Raw genomic sequence first — 16,746 nt, forward strand, 5'->3', positions numbered from 1 at the left:
CTATAAAAGATGAATAGAAATGGTTTGCGCCATGGTTTTTCTCGCGCTTTTTTACATAAGAATCCGGTTTTATCAAGGATTCTAAGTATGACAAAAAAAATCGATTTTTAGACCAAAGTAGCTCATGGTTTTGGAGGCTCTAAATCTAATTCGGTCGATATATCGCTTAATTTTAAAAGCAAACTCGCATTGTTTGGTCTCATTTTACGTAGAATTTTACGCAGATTCCAAATCTGGGTCGAAACGCCACGTACGACAAAAAACTACCGAGTTATGGCTCTTTAAATATTCGGTTTTTTGATGTTTGTTTTTCGAATATTTAAACACCGATATCTTCGCAACTATAAAAGATAAATAGAAATGGTTTGCGCCATCGTTTTTCTCGCGCTTTTTTACATAAGAATCCGGTTTTATCTAGGATTCTAAATATGACAAAAAAATCGATTTTTCGACCAAAGATCTATGGTTTTGGAGGCTCTAAATCTAATTCGGTCGATATCTCACGTATTTTTAGACCGAATTTGCATTATTTGGTCTCATTTTACGCAAAATTTCACGCAGATTCTCAATCTCGCTTGAAACTCCACGTACGAGAAAAAAAATCAATCAAGTTATGATCCTTTGAAGTTTCATAATTTTGATTTTTGTTTTTCAAATATTTAAACCTCGATATTTTTGAAACTATAAAAGATAAATAGAAATGGTTTGCGCCATCGTTTTTCTCGCGCTTTTTTACATAAGAATCCGGTTTTATCTAGGATTCTAAATATGACAAAAAAAATCGATTTTTAGACCAAAGTAGCTCATGGTTTTGGAGGCTCTAAATCTAATTCGGCCGATATCTCGCTTATTTTTGGAGCAAACTCGCATTATTTGGTCTTATTTTACGCAGGATCTGGGTCGAAACTACACGTTTGATAAATTATAATCCAGTTTAGGCCCTTTAAAAAATCGTCGGGATTATAATTATCGGAGTTATGTTGTTTTAAACGTCCATTTCGCGTTTACAAAATTCATTGATAAATAAATCATCCCAGCAAGGCCTCTTGAAAACAGATACAAAAAAAATCCTTTCAGGAAAAATAAAAATTTACGTTGATAGTATTGCTTTATTTCTTCACATTTTATAAAAAAAAATCGAAGTACTTCATCATACAAAATTTGTGCTTCATTCAAAGAATTAAAACGCATTCTAAACGGTCTTCCCATTAGGAGTCCCACTAGCATTCCCGTTACTCCCGGCCACCATCCGACTAACAGTAAACAACTGGATGGGCACCTCCCTCACATACTCCTCAAACTGTCCACTCGGAGTGGCCTGGTGGAGCGATGACCGCCGACTAGTCACCGACTCCTCCGAATCCGAAACTGAAAAACCACCTCATCTCCACTCCTCCATCTAATATCATCTTACCAAAACTATTCCTCTTGTTTCTTTGAAAATTCGGCACTTCAATAGCCGCTATGTTCTTCGCCAGCGACCAATTGATGACGTTTTCCATCACCAAGTTTCTTGTGTTGTTATCTTCATTCAGACTGTCTCTTCTAATATTGTGCATTGGTTGGTTGTACATCCCTTCAAATATCTCTTCAGTTCTACGTGTCAACGGCACAATAACAGTTTGTTCTCTTACTGTACCTGCGGGCTCGTAAACGTGGTGGCCGAACTGTTGAATGGTACTACTACCGGCGGTACCGGTTAGTTCCATTATCCCGATTTGAGTGGTTCTGACGTGGTAAGGAAAGTTCTTGTTTGCCACAGACGGCATTGTTAAAATCTACCATCAAACTAAGGAAAAATTCAAGTCGTACCGATACGTACCAGAAAGGTAAGATGCCCTCCGAAGGTGATAAACTGCAGAACTGCGCACACCACCGACTCCCTCACCCATCGATCGATGTAAGAGTTCGCCGAGAGGATGAACGCCGGGCCTGCGATGAACCACATGGTACCACAAACATTGAAAGGGTAATAGAAGTTTGCCTGGAAGAAAAAGAGGTTTTATGGAGACACAACAACTTCGGGTACCTTCTCAGGGTAGTGCTTCAGGGTGAAGACTGTTGAGTATATAAACATGCACCACGCGAGTACCCGGAGGGTGATGAGACCATAACCAGCTGGAGATTCGTACAAGTAGAGGACTTCCCCGGGGTCGAAGACGTTGGCCTCGTAGATGAAGATGGAGATGTAGGTGACCACGTAAAGACACATGAAGATGGTGAGTTTCACACTGGCGGTGAGAGGAAGCCGCCCACGGGTTATAGTAAACCCTTTCGCCAACAGAAGGAGTTGGAGGAGGTACAACGTCTCGGACACCCCCATGAAGACGGCACCAGCTCGTTTAACTTTACTGGGGCCCATTCCATTGACTGCGTACTTAAGATACGCGGCGCTCGTCAAGATGATTCCAAAGAGTTGGAAGATTGTTGACACCACAAAGATTTTGTAGGTGGTGTGGAGGAGCTGTCGCGACTTGAGTTCGATTGAACACATGATGATCCCCAGCATCATGAAGGAGTACGCGATCGAGAACGCCATTAGCACCGGAAGAATATCTGCAAAACTTCGCTCAAGAAAAGAAAGTCTGAAGACAAACCTACAGAATTCATCGGCGGAAAAGTGCTCGTGCCAGTAGTCCCCAGGAGGTCCGTTGGTCATCAGGAGTTTGTACTTCACGTGAATCCCTTTACTCCCGTTGCAGTTACTCAAGGCGATAAACCACCACCGCTCTCTGGAGCTTCGGAATTTTCTTGCGTTGTTACAGTAGATGGTCCTCCCGCTCCTTCGCCAGGACCTGGAGGGCTGCACCGCCCGTTTCTTAATCGGCGCCTTCTGCGAGAGGTTTTGTCCATCGAAGATGTTCTCCCACTGGCTTTTCAAGTCTTCAGTGGTGTAACTAAAATCCTCCGCGAACGTGGAGGAGGTGAGAGTACTCGACGGCTCCTCAGTGGTAGTTCGAGGAGTCGGCAACTCCGGAGTTGTCGTCCGGATTGTACTTCTTGTGACCCGCCGAGTGGTGACTTTCCTCGTTGCTCTGGTAACAGGAGTCGTGGGGGTGGTCGTCGGGGGTGTTGGGGGCGTAACTGGTTTTATTGCACATCCGGAAAAGTCTTTGAGGTCTTGTCGGGCTACCGTGAGATTGACAATTTGGTTTTGTTCGACGTGCAGCACCGCCTCTTTTTCGTGGCAGTTCTGTTGGCAACACCGTTTTTTGACATTAGTAAAGGTCTACCAACTCCTCCAAAGCCGCTGCGACTTTTTACGTACCTTGTTCGTCTTGTATACAGCCGGCCACTGGTCATCGGTGTCGTAATACAGGAGAAGATTAGGATAGCCTTGATCTTCACTGAACTCTAGATAATATTCGAACTCGCCTTCCTCCGAAAGAAAACAAAAACGTGCGAGAAAGGCCCAATTCTGCAACAATAAAAATTGCGAATTCGAGTTTTTTGCAGAAAAATTTGATTATTACGTCACTGGTGTTGATTTCGCCCTCCAAGTACTTGCACTGGGTGTGAGTAATGAGAAACAAAAGAAAAACGGTAAAAACTGCGTGCATTTTTGCGTTCGAAAATTTAGATTGTGTACATTTGTGTTGAATCAATCGTAGCCATGGCGATAAGCGCACGCAAGGAGTTTTCCTTGTTGATATGTTAAATAGTTCTTATTGATTCCTGTTTTTATTGGAATGTTTTGTCGTTAGTGAATTATTTATCGAAATTAAGTGGAATTAGGTATTGATTAATTCGACGAATTGAGATTGTTTATATCAGAGGTGTTCATATTGTACGAAGAACCCATCTGTGATTGGTCGATGTAAAGAAAATTAATTTTTTCTGAACGTATGTCTGGATATCTGTCATTTATCGACTTCTAAGAATTAATTGACGTTTTTACGTCAAGTTGGGACACACGTTTACAATCCAGCCGACTAGATAAATAATAATCGATCACTCTGTATCTTGCGGCGAAGTAGGCGGTATTGTTGGTTGCCAACCTCACAGGGGTAAAATTCTCAACAAACTACAAAAAAAAATATTTTAATATTTTCACATTGTTTTTCTCGCGCTTTTTTTTACATAAAAATCTAATTTGGTCGATAACTCGCTTATTTTTGGACCAAACTCGCATTATTTAGTCTCATTTTACGCAGAAAATTCACTCCGCCTCTGGTTCTCTGTCACCTCCTGAACGTATGTCTGGATATCTGTCACTTGCCGACATCTGAGAATTATTTGACGTTTTTACGTCAAGTTTAGACACACGTTCACAAACCAGCCGACTAGAATATATCACTCTGTATATTACGGAGTTGGCGGAATTGTTAGTTGCATACACTTGACAACTTGCAAAGTAGGCGGTATTATTGGTTGCCAACCTCACAGGGATAAAATTCCCATCTGAATTTTTACAAGTGCTGTTAATTTACTGTTTATGATTCCATGAGAATTGCTATTTGCTGAATAAACATTACGATTTTATTGCTGATAAACGATAAGAATTTTAATTATACGTACCACCAAAAACCACAAAACGTTAGTTTGGCAATAATGCATAAAACAACAATAATATAAGCGAAAAATTGCACATTAGAGGCCCCAAATTGGTCGGTAAACACAAACAACACGTTTTTATAAAATAAAAAAACCGCCAAGGCCGTAACCTTTATCACGGAAATGAAAACCGTTTTTGTTAATTCAAATCAAACGTGCGGGGCGCCATGACAGAAACGTGAGACAGTTGTCAACTGAATTTTAACCAAACACAGTGTAAATTTGAAATGTTTAATGTTAATTTCGTTAAACAATAATCCAAATAGCAACATTCGCACCAATAAACGTTACTAATAGTGTTAATTCGTGAAAAAGTGTGAAAAGTGAGGTTATGTCAACACTTCCGTTTTTGTGTTTATATGCCCCTTGCGAGGATTCGCCACGATTTTAAACGTAATTACAAGTTCCCCTCTCTGTGATAGATGACCGAGGAGAATGTCGCGACAAGAAAAGGCGAAATCCGGAAGTTTTGTAAGTACAATCAACAAGTCCCCAAATGGGTTTCAAGTCTTATCTCAACTGTCTACTTGTAATTTGTTTTGTTTATTTCCCGGGTGGGTCCCAATGATATTTCTTATCTTATCTCAAACTAGGTAAGTAAGTGAGCCTCGACTCTTCGTGATCAAACGTATTTTAAAGTAATGGCCATGGCCCCCGAACGACGCTTCAACCGCCGCTCCAAACGATACTTGACAGGCACCGGTGTAAGTCCCCGTTTGAACATTGCAACCACTTGATAATTTGAATTTTTCATTATCATAAGTGATGTCATAGTTTGGATGACATCACGACGTAACATCACTTGGTTGCGGTCGACGTTGTGTGTTGTATCAAAATAGATTTGTTGTGTTTGTGGCTTACATGTGACCTGTTTTTGTGCTTTTTTTCCTTACGTTTTAGTATTTTGCGAGGTACTGCACGGGCTGTGACACAAAATGTATGCTTATGTATGTATCTGTGAGTTTTCAGATTGTTGATTTTTTTGTGCATTTCTCACGATTTTTGTACTTTTGCTGTCATAATTATTAATAGTTGTTATCGGTATTCGTGACAGTGGCGGAACGTGCGGGTGGACTTGCGGGATTTACTGGTTTTTGCGAGGCGCGGGGTCATTGGAATTGCGAAGCCTCCTAGGGCATTGTTTCATTGGAATGAGGTTGGAGCTAGGAGGCTTTGCTTTTTGGGTTGGTACGTCTGTCTCGTAAGCTTCTAGATTTCTTCTCATTTTAAATAATGTACAGGGTGAATACAATAAGTTGCAAACCTCGGCTACGCCTCGGTTTGTATACTATTTTATTCACAATTGCTCCGATTTTTTTCTAGAAATTACAGTGCTGCCAACCAAAAACTATCAGTTTTAAAACTTCTATCTGTTACAAATGACGCTAATTTGTTGGTTTAGGTGTCGCATATTTCAGTTCTAATTGGCCATCAAATTTTTATGTCATTCGTGTATTGAAACAGCTCATTATAAATACGCTAGTCATGTGTTTTTGTATTTTTAGATAAAGAAACGATAAAAAGTGCATTTTTAGATCTAAGTCACCGGTGCAAAGTTTACACTTATTTTTCTATTTTTTTAATTAAATATTTCAATGAAACTTTTTTTTTATAGTTATTTTAATAATTTTTTTACTACTTAATGACTCATATTTATGGCCAAGTTTTGCATAAATTGGAGATAAACCATATCTGATAAATATTTCTAATTATTACAGAGGTATTAATAGTTTATACATGATTTAGTAGAATTGTTGATAAATTTTCATTATCAAAAAGCTGGATATAATTGTATCTACAAGGTGTTTATAAATGTTTCTAGCATCAAGGCTAGCTTTGGCTCTTGATGCTAGAAACATTTATAAACACCTTGTATAACTCCTGATTGCAAAAACCAAAAAAAACCGTAATAAAAAGGCTTTGTATTGGTGTGAAATATTGGTAGCACTGTTTTACATCGATTTACAAGACAAGCAGAGGTACCAACCCAACTAAAATTCCAAACAAAAAATTGTGTCAATAAAAATTCAGTTATTTGTGTTCATTCGGTTATTAAACTCTCTCTTATCTCCTTTATCTGTTACGAAAATCATTTCCTCAATACGAAATAGGCTAATTGAACGCTCGAAATTTTCTGGAAATTCTTCTGCTTGCATTTATCTCTGAACCTTGGAATTGCCAATCTGCGGCTTATCGGGAGAATGTGAAGGATGGGTTTACAGTTATTGCAGTTGCAAATGCGGTTTTTGCATATAGAGACGCCATGTAAAAGTGCATTCACTTGATCATTTCTAGAAAAAAAAGTAAGTAGGTCGTTGGAATCGTTTACATATCCTAGTTGTGAACACATGAGCGTAAAAATGTCATAAATCATCGGAAAACGGTGGAAAAATTTAATTGAATCATTAGAATATCCCCAAAGGAAGATTTTCTTATTTGAGAAGTTTTGACACTTCTTTAGTTGATTTTCTTTGTTCCAATTGTTATTGTTGCACTTGTTCTTACATTACATTGCGACATTGTATAATTTGACGTGTCCTTCGAGTTGCCATTGTATTGCCAATTACATAATTCAACTTGTAGGCGGAATAACAAATCTGAAGTACAAATTTATGGCACTAAATTGTAACGCTTCGTTAATTTTCTTGTTAATTGTGCGTTAAATAAAGACAATGAAGCAGATTTTAGTATAAATTTTCAACATGTTTTTGGTGTTAATATAACTTTAATTGCATTATATCGTCAAATTAAGTTAGACGAAGTGAAATCAGACAGTCAGTGACCCGGCGCGACGTCTTGTATGAAAATCGATCGAGAATTATCGAAAGGGTACCCGCAGTGTGCACCAAATTCGCGTCATTGCCCTAGCGATAGGTGTTTTTCTAATTATTTTGTTTAGCATTTCTTCGGCATTGTTTCAAGTTAAGTTGCGCCGTCGCATCAATTTTTAAAATTGCCAAAATCTCAGTTATTTCGGGGTAAATAAAACGCGATTTATGCTCTTTTTACGCAGAATTTCATGGGGAATCCGAATCTGTTTTTCAAATTTTCCTTCGAGAAAAAGTAACTGAAGGAGAGGCAAATTTTGTGGTGTAAAAGGCGTGAAAATTTGCATGAAATCGCGTCATCACCGTGTTGTTTTAATTATTTTGTTCAATTGGTCGTACAAACATTTTTTCGGGACTTTATAATTATCATTTCCCGTTATTTTATCAGAAGTGTCACGCTTTTGCGGCATAATTTCAAGTTGAGTTGCGTTTCCGCAACATGATTGAAATTTGTCCAAATCTCAGTTATTTGTGGGGTGAATATAACTCCGCCATTTGCGCTCATTTTACCCAGAATTTCACGCGGGTTCAAATCCGTTGTCGGAATTTACGTACAACAAAAAGTAACTAAAATTTTGGGGTGCAAAACAGATTTAGATTACGCGTGAAATTGAGCGTAAAATTAGCACAAATCGCGTCATTGCCTTAGCAACAAACGTTCTTCTAATTATTTTTTAGATTTTTATTATTGCAAGTTAATTTGCATCGGCGCAATATTATTTAAACTTGCCAATATCTCAGTTATTTGTCGGCTAATGAACGCGATTTGTGCTCATTTTGCGCAGAATTTCACGCGGAATCTAAATCTGTTTTTGGAATTTTCCTACGAGAAACAGTTACTGAAATTTTGGGGTGCAAAACAGATTTGGATTCCAAATAAAATGGGTACATATCGTGGCATTGCTCTAGTAACAGGCATTGTTCTATTTATTTTGTTAAATTAGTCTTACAAGCACTTTTACGGCACAATTTCAAGTTAAATTGCGTCGCCGCAACTTTATTGAAACTTGCCAATATGTCAGTTATTTGTGGGGTAATATAACGCGGTTTGTGCTTTTTTTTTATGCAGGATTTTACGGGGAATCCAAATCTGATTTCGGAATTTTTCTACGACTAAAACTCGCTGAAATTTTGGGGTACAAAACAGATTTAGATTACGCGTGAAATTCTGCGTAAAATTAGAACAAATTGCCTTAGCAACAGACGTTTTTCTAATTAATTTTAGGGTCTTTATTATTGTCATTTTCCGTGATTTTGTTAGTTGTGTCCCGTTTTTATGGTACTATTTCAAGTTAAGTTGCGTCGTCGCATTATTTTTCAAACTTGTCAAAATCTCAGTTATTTGTGGGGCGAATTAAACGCGATTTGCGCTCATTTTATGCAGAATTTCACGCGGAATCCAAATGCGTTTTCGGAATTTTGCTGCGAGAAAAAGTAACTGAAGGAAAAGCGATTAAACTTCTGAGATGCAAAACAGATTTGGATTCTCCGCGTAGAATGGATACAAATCGCTCCATTGTCCTAGCAACAGGTGTTTTTCTAATTATTTTGTTTAATTGGTCGTACAAGCACTTTTACGCACAATTTCAAGTTGAATTGCGTCGTCGCAACTTTATTGAAAATTGCCAATATTTTAGCTATTTGTGGGGTAATATAACGCGTTTTATGCTCATTTTACGCAGAATTTCACGCGGTGTCTAATTCTGTATTTGAAATTTTCTTACGAGACAAAGTAACTGCATGAATAAGGGAAAAAAATTGTACTTTTTACACAATTTACAGAATATTTTCTAGTTCTTTCCATGGATGATTAAATATTTTACCTGGATCGTTTCGTGGTGTGTCATTAAAACGGAAAAATTCACCTCGAGCTCGACTGGACCTTGAAAGTCGGTTTATCATTTCGTGCAGAGGCGTGTTTTCTAGCCACCGATATTCAGTAATACGCAAAAATTAATACACTTTGCGCCAACAAAACAAACAAACCTCGTAATGAACTCATAAATTCTTATCTTTGATCAAATAATAGCTTGTTTTTAATTAAGCGCGACGATTGCTGCATTGTTTTATTATTTCTCACATAACCGTAATGCTTCACTTTACGACGAATTAACTGGAAAATTTCGAAATTGACTTTGACCCATTTTTTCTCCAAGAGTCACGCAAGGTTCCGTTTTCGGGCCACTTCTATTGTTTTTGACCACAAAATGTGGTCATCGAAGTCTTACTCAGTGATCACGCGATATTTATTTTTACACGTAAAGTGCGCGCCCACGAGGCGAGAAAATAACTCGCGTCATCTTTATTATTGAAAGGTAAAATTTTCTGTTTCGCAGTTGGAGTCATGGTTCAAGGGCGGAGGCGCGAAGAAACCGCCGGGATCGAGGCCCGCGTCGCAGTCGTCGATGCTGAGGCCTTCTTCGGAGAGCGATTTTACAGATGCAGATGAGAAGGCCATCAGGGATTTCGAGGAAATGGTGAAGAAGATGAGCGAGAAGGAGGTCAATCTGAAGTTCGATGAGCTTCTGGTAGGTACCGGCGGTACTAAAGATTTAAATAATTTGATTGGAGATCAATAAATCCAATTATGGTGTGGCAACCTTTGCTGGAGGACCTACTAAGTGTTGACCCGCATTAGCTTTATTAATTGTTTTTATTGCATTCTTTAAGGTCGCTTTCAATGTGGAATTGTGACCTTAAGGCGTCTCCCACATGTTTCGATTTTTAGAACTAGATCACTAAAGCCTCCTTTCCACACTCCGTTCTGGAGTGAACCGAATTTGATTTATGACCCATTTTGAAACCTGACCTTAATATTTAACTTAATCAATTATTTTTGTTTTAAAATTTTACATTTGTATTACTGTCGGCACCCTCCCTTGCTCTATAGGTCATGAGTTCTGGTACACCCTGTATAGAATGGATTTTTTTTATTTGGTATGCGAAAAGAACAACAAAATTTTTGACATGCCAGTATTAAGATTTTCCAAACTAAAATATAAATGAAATAAGTGATAAAAGTATTTTTTTATTACGTGATTTTTGTAAATTTTGAAATTTTTCTTCATCAAAAAGATTTTTTTAATAGAAATTTATTGTGTAATTATTCCTAGGTTTCCTAAACAATCTGTAAATGTAACTTTACGCCTATCTAGTCTTGAAAATTTTGCTAATAAAAAGCGTTGATAACTTAAAGATATGTTTTTAGGTGACTTAAACTTAAAATGAAATTTTTAGGCCTTAAAAGCGGCCTAAAAGTGAGTCTTTTCTGGCCGCAAACATTTCCGGCCGATCTATGGTGGCGCCATCTATCCATAGTTTTGCATATTACATCAAGATACCGATATTACCCTCAATTTTATAATTATTTGGGTAAAATCAAATCGACAAACTGCTGTAAAGTGCAACAAAAACGTGCTGAATTATTGAAAATGAACATGTCTAGCAGTGCTCCTGCAACAACATTAAAAAACACATTAAACCTAATTCATACAAATTGTGAAGCTACACGTGCTGAAACTGCAAATCTAAATAAGGAAAATATGAACTTTTCTGAAGGATTCATAAATATTTACAATTATTCAGTTGTTATAATTGATTAAATCAATAAATCATAAATAAAAATTAATTAACTTGTAAATATAATGATGTCGCCTAAAAAATCTTGTGTGTAACACGGCCAAAAAGTGACATTTTGCCCTCGCCTTCTTTCATTAAAAAAAGGCTCGGCCAAAAAAGAACCACTTTTTGGCCTTGGTACACAAATAACTATTTTCAGTCTTCTTGTTTTTTTTTAATCAAAAATTGTGTTGCAGTATTATGAAGCGTTTTAAGTTATTTATAATAGAAATTTAGTCAAATCGAGTTTTTTTATTGACTACTTCATTTAATTTAATACAGAGAGCCGCCATATGGAAAATGTCCATCAACTTTTTTTCAACACTCTTAAAAACATTTTTAATGCAACGTTTTAAAGGGTTTTCAAAAATGTATTGTGACATGTCAGTGACATCTTTAAAATTTTCTTTAACTTTATTGCTAGTAATTTTACTCGACTGATTTCTTTGTGATTTCCTCTGATTTCCCCTGATTTCATAGTGATTTCTAATGATTTCCTGAGACCGCAATAGGATTTGCAAATTTTCTGACCTCAAAATATGGTGCAATGTTTTAAAGCCGGTCATAAATCAAATTCGGTTCACTCTAAAAAGGAGGCTTTTAACACCACTTTTCCAGACGGACATGAACCTGACCAACGACAAGCGGATGCCTCTGACTAAAATGACGCTCGACCAGAAGAAGAACATGCTGGTCTTGAAGTGCAAAGGCTCCATCCAAGACGTCGGCCACAAATTCGACAAACCCCAAGACTACATCAACTACCTAGACCAGTACTCCAAACCCGACTGCACCAACTTACCTAAGATACTCACCTGCGTGGAGTCCCTAAGGATCGCGCTCACCAACAACCCCTTGAGTTGGATCCGGGAATTCGGGGCGCCAGGGATGAAAATCATTTTCAAAATTCTAGAATTAAGCATACGAGAGTACGAGCCTCAGTTATCAACCCCCCAATTCTAACAGTAAGTTGTAGGAACGACACGAAAATCCAGAATGAGAGCCTCAGATGCGTGGAAAAACTGATGAACAACACCGACGGGCTTCGGTTGTTCTTAAGGTACGACCAAGGGCACGAAAGTGTCGCGAAATGTTTGGAGTATACGAAGCCCCAAGTGATGATTCAAGCCCTGAAGATCTTGGCGGCGTTGTGCTTTTTGGATGATTGTAACTCGGGAACCGCCGGGATTGATAAGATGGTGGCGGCGATTACCAAAGTCGCTGACTCGAAAGACATCTCGAGGTTTTTACCGATTGTCAACGCCATCACGAAGTCTCGCAACGCGGAGCTGCAGGTAAAAAGTCGCCGGTTTTTGTCCACTTTTTTGCCCTGATACCTGAGATAATATTTGATATTTATACAGTTTGATGTTCGTTCGTAGTTGTGTTGTTAATTGTTGGGTATTTATATAATAAAAATGAAGTTTTCTAAGTGGACAAAAAAGAGGATATTTAAATTTGTGGTTGGTGGTGTTGACGCAACGGCTTTTCTTATAATCGTCTTATTTTTTAGAGTATGTGTTTCCAATTTATCAATGCACTTCTTTCCCAAACTGATGATTTCGAATTCCGCGTGCATTTACGGAATGAGATCGTGCGAAATGGTCTTTACGACACTTTAAGTGAGTGGGCTCGCAATTTTTGTACCGCCACTGTACTAATTTTGTTGCAGTTGAACTGAAAAACGAAACGAATCCTGTGATCAAAAATCAGTTTGAGATTTTCGAAAGTCAGAAAGATAATGATTTAGACGAGTTGCATGAGCGTTTTGACAAAGTGAGGTTAGATATGGATGATATCCAGGACTGTTTTGAGGTGTTGAAGAATACGACTTTGGACACACCAGCTGAGCCTTTCTTTTTGAGTATTTTGCAGCATTTGCTGTTCATCAGAGACGATGTTAATATTAGGTTGGTACGACTGTTTTTTAGGGATTTTGTTAATGGGGTGGTTGCAGGCCTGCGTATTTTAAAATAATCGAAGAGTGCGTAACGCAGATTGTTCTGCAGAAGTCTGGGTTGGATCCGGACTTCTCCAAGAAGCATTTTGAGCTGGATTTGCAGCCCTTGCTCGACGAACTGAAAGGTAATCCAACTTCTTTTTAATCTCTTTTTGTTCTTCGATGGTTTTCTTCTTCCAGACAAACCCTACGAGTTAGAAAACACGAAAATCGAAGAGCTGAAGAAGCAACTAGAGGAAGCCCTCAGCGCGAAAGCTGAAGCCGAAGCAAAACTCGAACTCTATTCCGGCAACCCGGAGAAGTCCGGTGGCAAACTAGACCCGTCCGTGGTGAGTCAAATCGGCAACGTGTTGAACTCACCAGGGGGCGGCGCGCCGCCCCCACCACCTCTACCTCGAACTGATGGTCCAACGGGTGGACCACCGCCACCTCCAATGTCTGGAATGGGTCCGCCTCCTCCTCCAATGCCCGGAATGGGTGGACCGCCCCCACCTCCAATGCCAGGAATGGGTGGGCCACCTCCTCCACCAATGCCAGGGATGGGTGGACCACCACCCCCACCTCCTCCGGGGATGGGGCCGCCACCACCCCCCATGGGAGGGCCGAGGATGCCGGGAATGGTGCCTTTGCCCGGGATGACCAACTCTCTACCTCATGGACTGAAGCCGAAGAAGAAGTGGGATGTGAGTGGGCCGTTGAAGAAGGCGAACTGGAAGACGGTGAGTTCCCTTATTATTCCCAACAGTCTTTTATGGGAGATTTCCAGATTATCCCGCAAAAGATGTCGGAGAAGGCCTTCTGGATCAAAGTCCAGGAGGAACAGCTCGCCTCCGCCGACATCCTCGACGGTCTCGCGAAGAAGTTCTCCTCGAAACCCGCCAGAAAACTCGACGATGCGACCGACGGCGGCAGCGTCCACACAGGCACCTTGAAGAAGGTCAAAGAACTGAAAGTCTTGGATGGGAAATCCGCACAAAACATCAGCATCCTGTTAAACGGCTCTTTGAAACACATGTCGTACGAAACCATCACCAAGTGCCTGCTGCAATGCGACGATGAAGTCCTCACCGAGAACGTCACCGAACAGCTCATACAGTACTTACCGCCAGCCGACCAACTCGCCAAACTCCAACAGTTCAAAGAGAAGTACAAAGAACTAACGGAAGCCGAGCAGTTCTGCGTGAAGATTTCCGAAGTGAAGCGGCTGTTACCAAGACTGACATCTCTTCGATTCAAGCATCACTACACGGAAATGGTGCAAGACACGAAACCGGACATAGTCGCCGCCACCACCGCCTGCGAAGAGGTGAAGAAGAGCAAGAAGTTCGCCCGGATGCTCGAACTGATTCTTCTTCTAGGAAACTACATGAACACCGGAAGTCGCAACGCGCAAGCGTTCGGTTTTGAGATGAGTTTCTTGACTAAGGTGAGGTGGTACCGGAAGTACCGACAAATCTAACGGTTCTTGTAGTTAACAGGGACGAAAGACGTAAACAACAAGCAGACGCTGCTGCACTATATTGTTGAGACTGCCGAAACGAAGTTCCCGGAATTGTTGAATTTCTACGATGAGATGCCGCATATTGATCGGTTAGTCGTCGTTTTTGTGACGAGGGTGATAAATTTGGGTTTTTAGGGCGAGTCGGGTGTCTCTGGATACGATACAGAAGACTCTCAAGCAAATGGATAGTAGTATAAGGAACTTACAGACGGATATTACGAATAATCGGGTGCCGCAGAACCAGGACGATCGGTTTGTGGAGGTGATGGAGGTGAGTTTAAGATATATATTAAAAAATATTTTAAAAATATTTTATGATCTATACGTTTAAATTACAAAAAAATTACACGATTTTTATTTTATTGTAAATATGTATTTTGTCATAAATTGGATGCTTTGAAGAAAGGTTATCAAATACTAGATATCCAATAATGGGTATCAAAAATCGGAATATGGGATATCCAATAATAGGGCCCGAAAAACAAAAATATTATTTTCATGTATTTCTTTCAAAGGTTTCATTGGATTTTAATGAACAAGTAATTAAAAATTAGTCGTAATAATTAATAAATTTATAGTCAACGACGTCCTTTAATACAAGGTGTTTATAAATGTTTCTAACATCAAGAGTGATTCTGTCATGCACTGCTTTGCCGCTTTGTTTTCATAGTGAATACAACTATCTTGAAAATTATTAATAATGTTACTGACGTCAACGACGTTTCAGTTACTGTTTTGTGTAAAAAAAATTGATTTTCAGGTTTCAAACCACAACTAGAACAGTTTTCTTCTCAAAACTTACTTTTCCTCTGTCAGTTGAAAAATCTAAACCTGCATTTAGAATGAGCGGCAAATTTCTTTGACATTTCATAGCCACCCTTGATGCTAGAAACATTTATAAACACCTTGAATAACATTCAATTACATGGTTACTTAACATTGGATATCTAATATTGACGGCACCAAAGTATCCAATATTAGGGATTTTGCATACTTTGTATTCATAATGCCATATTATTAATTTTTGTTGATTTTTACTATAAAACAAACATTAAATATGATTTACTTACCCAATAACTCAAATTTTATAATAAATAAACGTACATATTTAACCCGCACAAACAAAATATTGAAATTAGCACAAAAGGCTTTCGTGTAGTTAATGACGTAGTTTCCAAACTGAGTTAGGCTGGTATCCAATATTAGGCAACCATCTAATATTCGGCCCTCTTCCCCTAACATACGTTTTTTTTTTAGAAATTCGCGCAAGACGCCCGCGAGCAGTGCGACGTCCTCCAAAACATGTCCAAAAAAATGGACAACCTCTTCACCGAGCTGGCGGAATATTTCGTCTTCGACAAGCAAAAGTACACCCTGGAGGAGTTCTTCACCGATTTGAAAACATTCAAGGATAGTTTCATTGTAAGTCCTCCAAGGACCACCTAGCGGAAATAATTGATTTCTTCCAGGAAGCGAAAAAGGATAATGACCGAGAAAGAGAACTTGAAGAAAAAAAAGAAAAAGCAAAACTGGCAAAAGAAAAAGCAGATCGAGAGAGACAGGAAAGAGACGCAAGGAAGAAGGCTCTGATCGACATGAACCCCACGGAGACGCAGGAAGGCGTCATGGATAGTCTTCTGGAGGCGTTACAAACCGGAAGTGCCTTCAGTAGAGAGCAGAAACGGAAACGAGGGTGTCGGCCCGCAGGTGGTGAGTACAACTTTAATTTTCTTATTAATAAACGAAACGATTGTAACAGACTGCTTTGAGGATGATTTTGCTGGTACGTGAGGACTCTTTATTAGGGGTGCTTCTAAACGATTTTTTTTGTTTTAGCGGAGCGACGGGCGCAGTTGGTTCGATCTCGATCCAGATCAGGTTTGGTTACGAGCAGGGAATTGTTAATGAGGTAATTCTCTCTTGTTTGTTGTTTTTTGCACTAACACCTACTTTGTTTTAGTGAAATAACAGCGTGAACAACGAAATTTTGCCTGTGTAATATTTTAAGCTCAATTAACTTTAATTTTTTATTTATTGATAAGTCTTCCTTTGTACATACATTTGTATATTGTGAATCTCTTGATTTTTCTTTTCAACAGAATTTGAAGTTTGGATTTTCTGTGGGGCGTGAGGTTCCATTATTTTGTCATAACGTCGCTTAAGTTATGAAAGAAGTTGTAACATATTTATACGAGTTATACATTTTTTTATGAAAAGAAATTTGTGAATTATACATAATTATATTTTAATACTTTAATAAATTATTTTTCACTTGTTAAAACCGT

At 38.9% G+C, this 16,746-nt stretch overlaps 2 protein-coding genes across 7 annotated transcripts; one reads left to right on the plus strand and one right to left on the minus strand.

Moving 5' to 3' along the window:
* Positions 1-1,160: 1,160 nt before the first annotated feature.
* LOC148177703 (transmembrane protein 145-like) lies at positions 1,161-3,706 on the minus strand. 2 transcript variants are annotated; one of them, XM_088032250.1, is made up of 8 exons: positions 3,474-3,706; positions 3,269-3,418; positions 2,602-3,193; positions 2,030-2,556; positions 1,823-1,984; positions 1,640-1,778; positions 1,415-1,576; positions 1,161-1,368 (listed from the first exon to the last, which is right to left on the minus strand). In XM_088032250.1, the coding sequence occupies exons 1-8, from the start codon at positions 3,558-3,560 to the stop codon at positions 1,193-1,195; spliced, it is 1,995 nt and encodes a 664-aa protein (XP_087888376.1). In that variant the 5' UTR covers positions 3,561-3,706; the 3' UTR covers positions 1,161-1,192. The 2 variants fall into 2 exon arrangements, with proteins under 2 accessions (XP_087888376.1, XP_087888374.1); XM_088032248.1 differs by having other exon boundaries at positions 1,415-1,778; positions 3,474-3,705.
* A 992-nt stretch (positions 3,707-4,698) lies between these two features.
* Positions 4,699-16,707, plus strand: dia (diaphanous related formin 1). 5 transcript variants are annotated; one of them, XM_088032243.1, is made up of 16 exons: positions 4,699-5,025; positions 5,148-5,258; positions 9,719-9,910; positions 11,619-11,929; positions 11,977-12,295; positions 12,514-12,622; positions 12,673-12,910; positions 12,958-13,085; positions 13,141-13,679; positions 13,727-14,386; positions 14,432-14,550; positions 14,597-14,732; positions 15,719-15,883; positions 15,931-16,171; positions 16,298-16,370; positions 16,422-16,707. In XM_088032243.1, the coding sequence occupies exons 2-16, from the start codon at positions 5,196-5,198 to the stop codon at positions 16,435-16,437; spliced, it is 3,309 nt and encodes a 1,102-aa protein (XP_087888369.1). In that variant the 5' UTR covers positions 4,699-5,025; positions 5,148-5,195; the 3' UTR covers positions 16,438-16,707. The 5 variants fall into 5 exon arrangements, with proteins under 5 accessions (XP_087888369.1, XP_087888370.1, XP_087888371.1 ...); XM_088032244.1 differs by having other exon boundaries at positions 16,561-16,706; XM_088032245.1 differs by lacking the exon at positions 5,148-5,258.
* Positions 16,708-16,746: the final 39 nt, after the last annotated feature.

This window comes from Gnatocerus cornutus, chromosome 3, assembly GCF_029298725.1.
Source record: "Gnatocerus cornutus isolate USDA-ARS CGAHR chromosome 3, icGnaCorn1.1, whole genome shotgun sequence".
In the NCBI taxonomy this organism is placed as follows: Eukaryota; Metazoa; Arthropoda; class Insecta; order Coleoptera; family Tenebrionidae; genus Gnatocerus; species Gnatocerus cornutus.

Coding starts and splice junctions, on each gene's coding strand:
- LOC148177703 (XM_088032248.1), bottom strand. CDS start 3,560: ATGCACGCAGTTTTTACCGTTTTTCTTTTGTTTCTCATTACTCACACC. Junction 3,194..3,268: donor CTGTATACAAGACGAACAAG/GTACGTAAAAAG, acceptor TGTTGCCAACAG/AACTGCCACGAAAAAGAGGC. Junction 1,369..1,414: donor AAACAAGAGGAATAGTTTTG/GTAAGATGATAT, acceptor GTGGTTTTTCAG/TTTCGGATTCGGAGGAGTCG.
- dia (XM_088032243.1), top strand. CDS start 5,196: ATGGCCATGGCCCCCGAACGACGCTTCAACCGCCGCTCCAAACGATAC. Junction 9,911..11,618: donor TGAAGTTCGATGAGCTTCTG/GTAGGTACCGGC, acceptor CCACTTTTCCAG/ACGGACATGAACCTGACCAA. Junction 14,387..14,431: donor AGATGAGTTTCTTGACTAAG/GTGAGGTGGTAC, acceptor CGGTTCTTGTAG/TTAACAGGGACGAAAGACGT.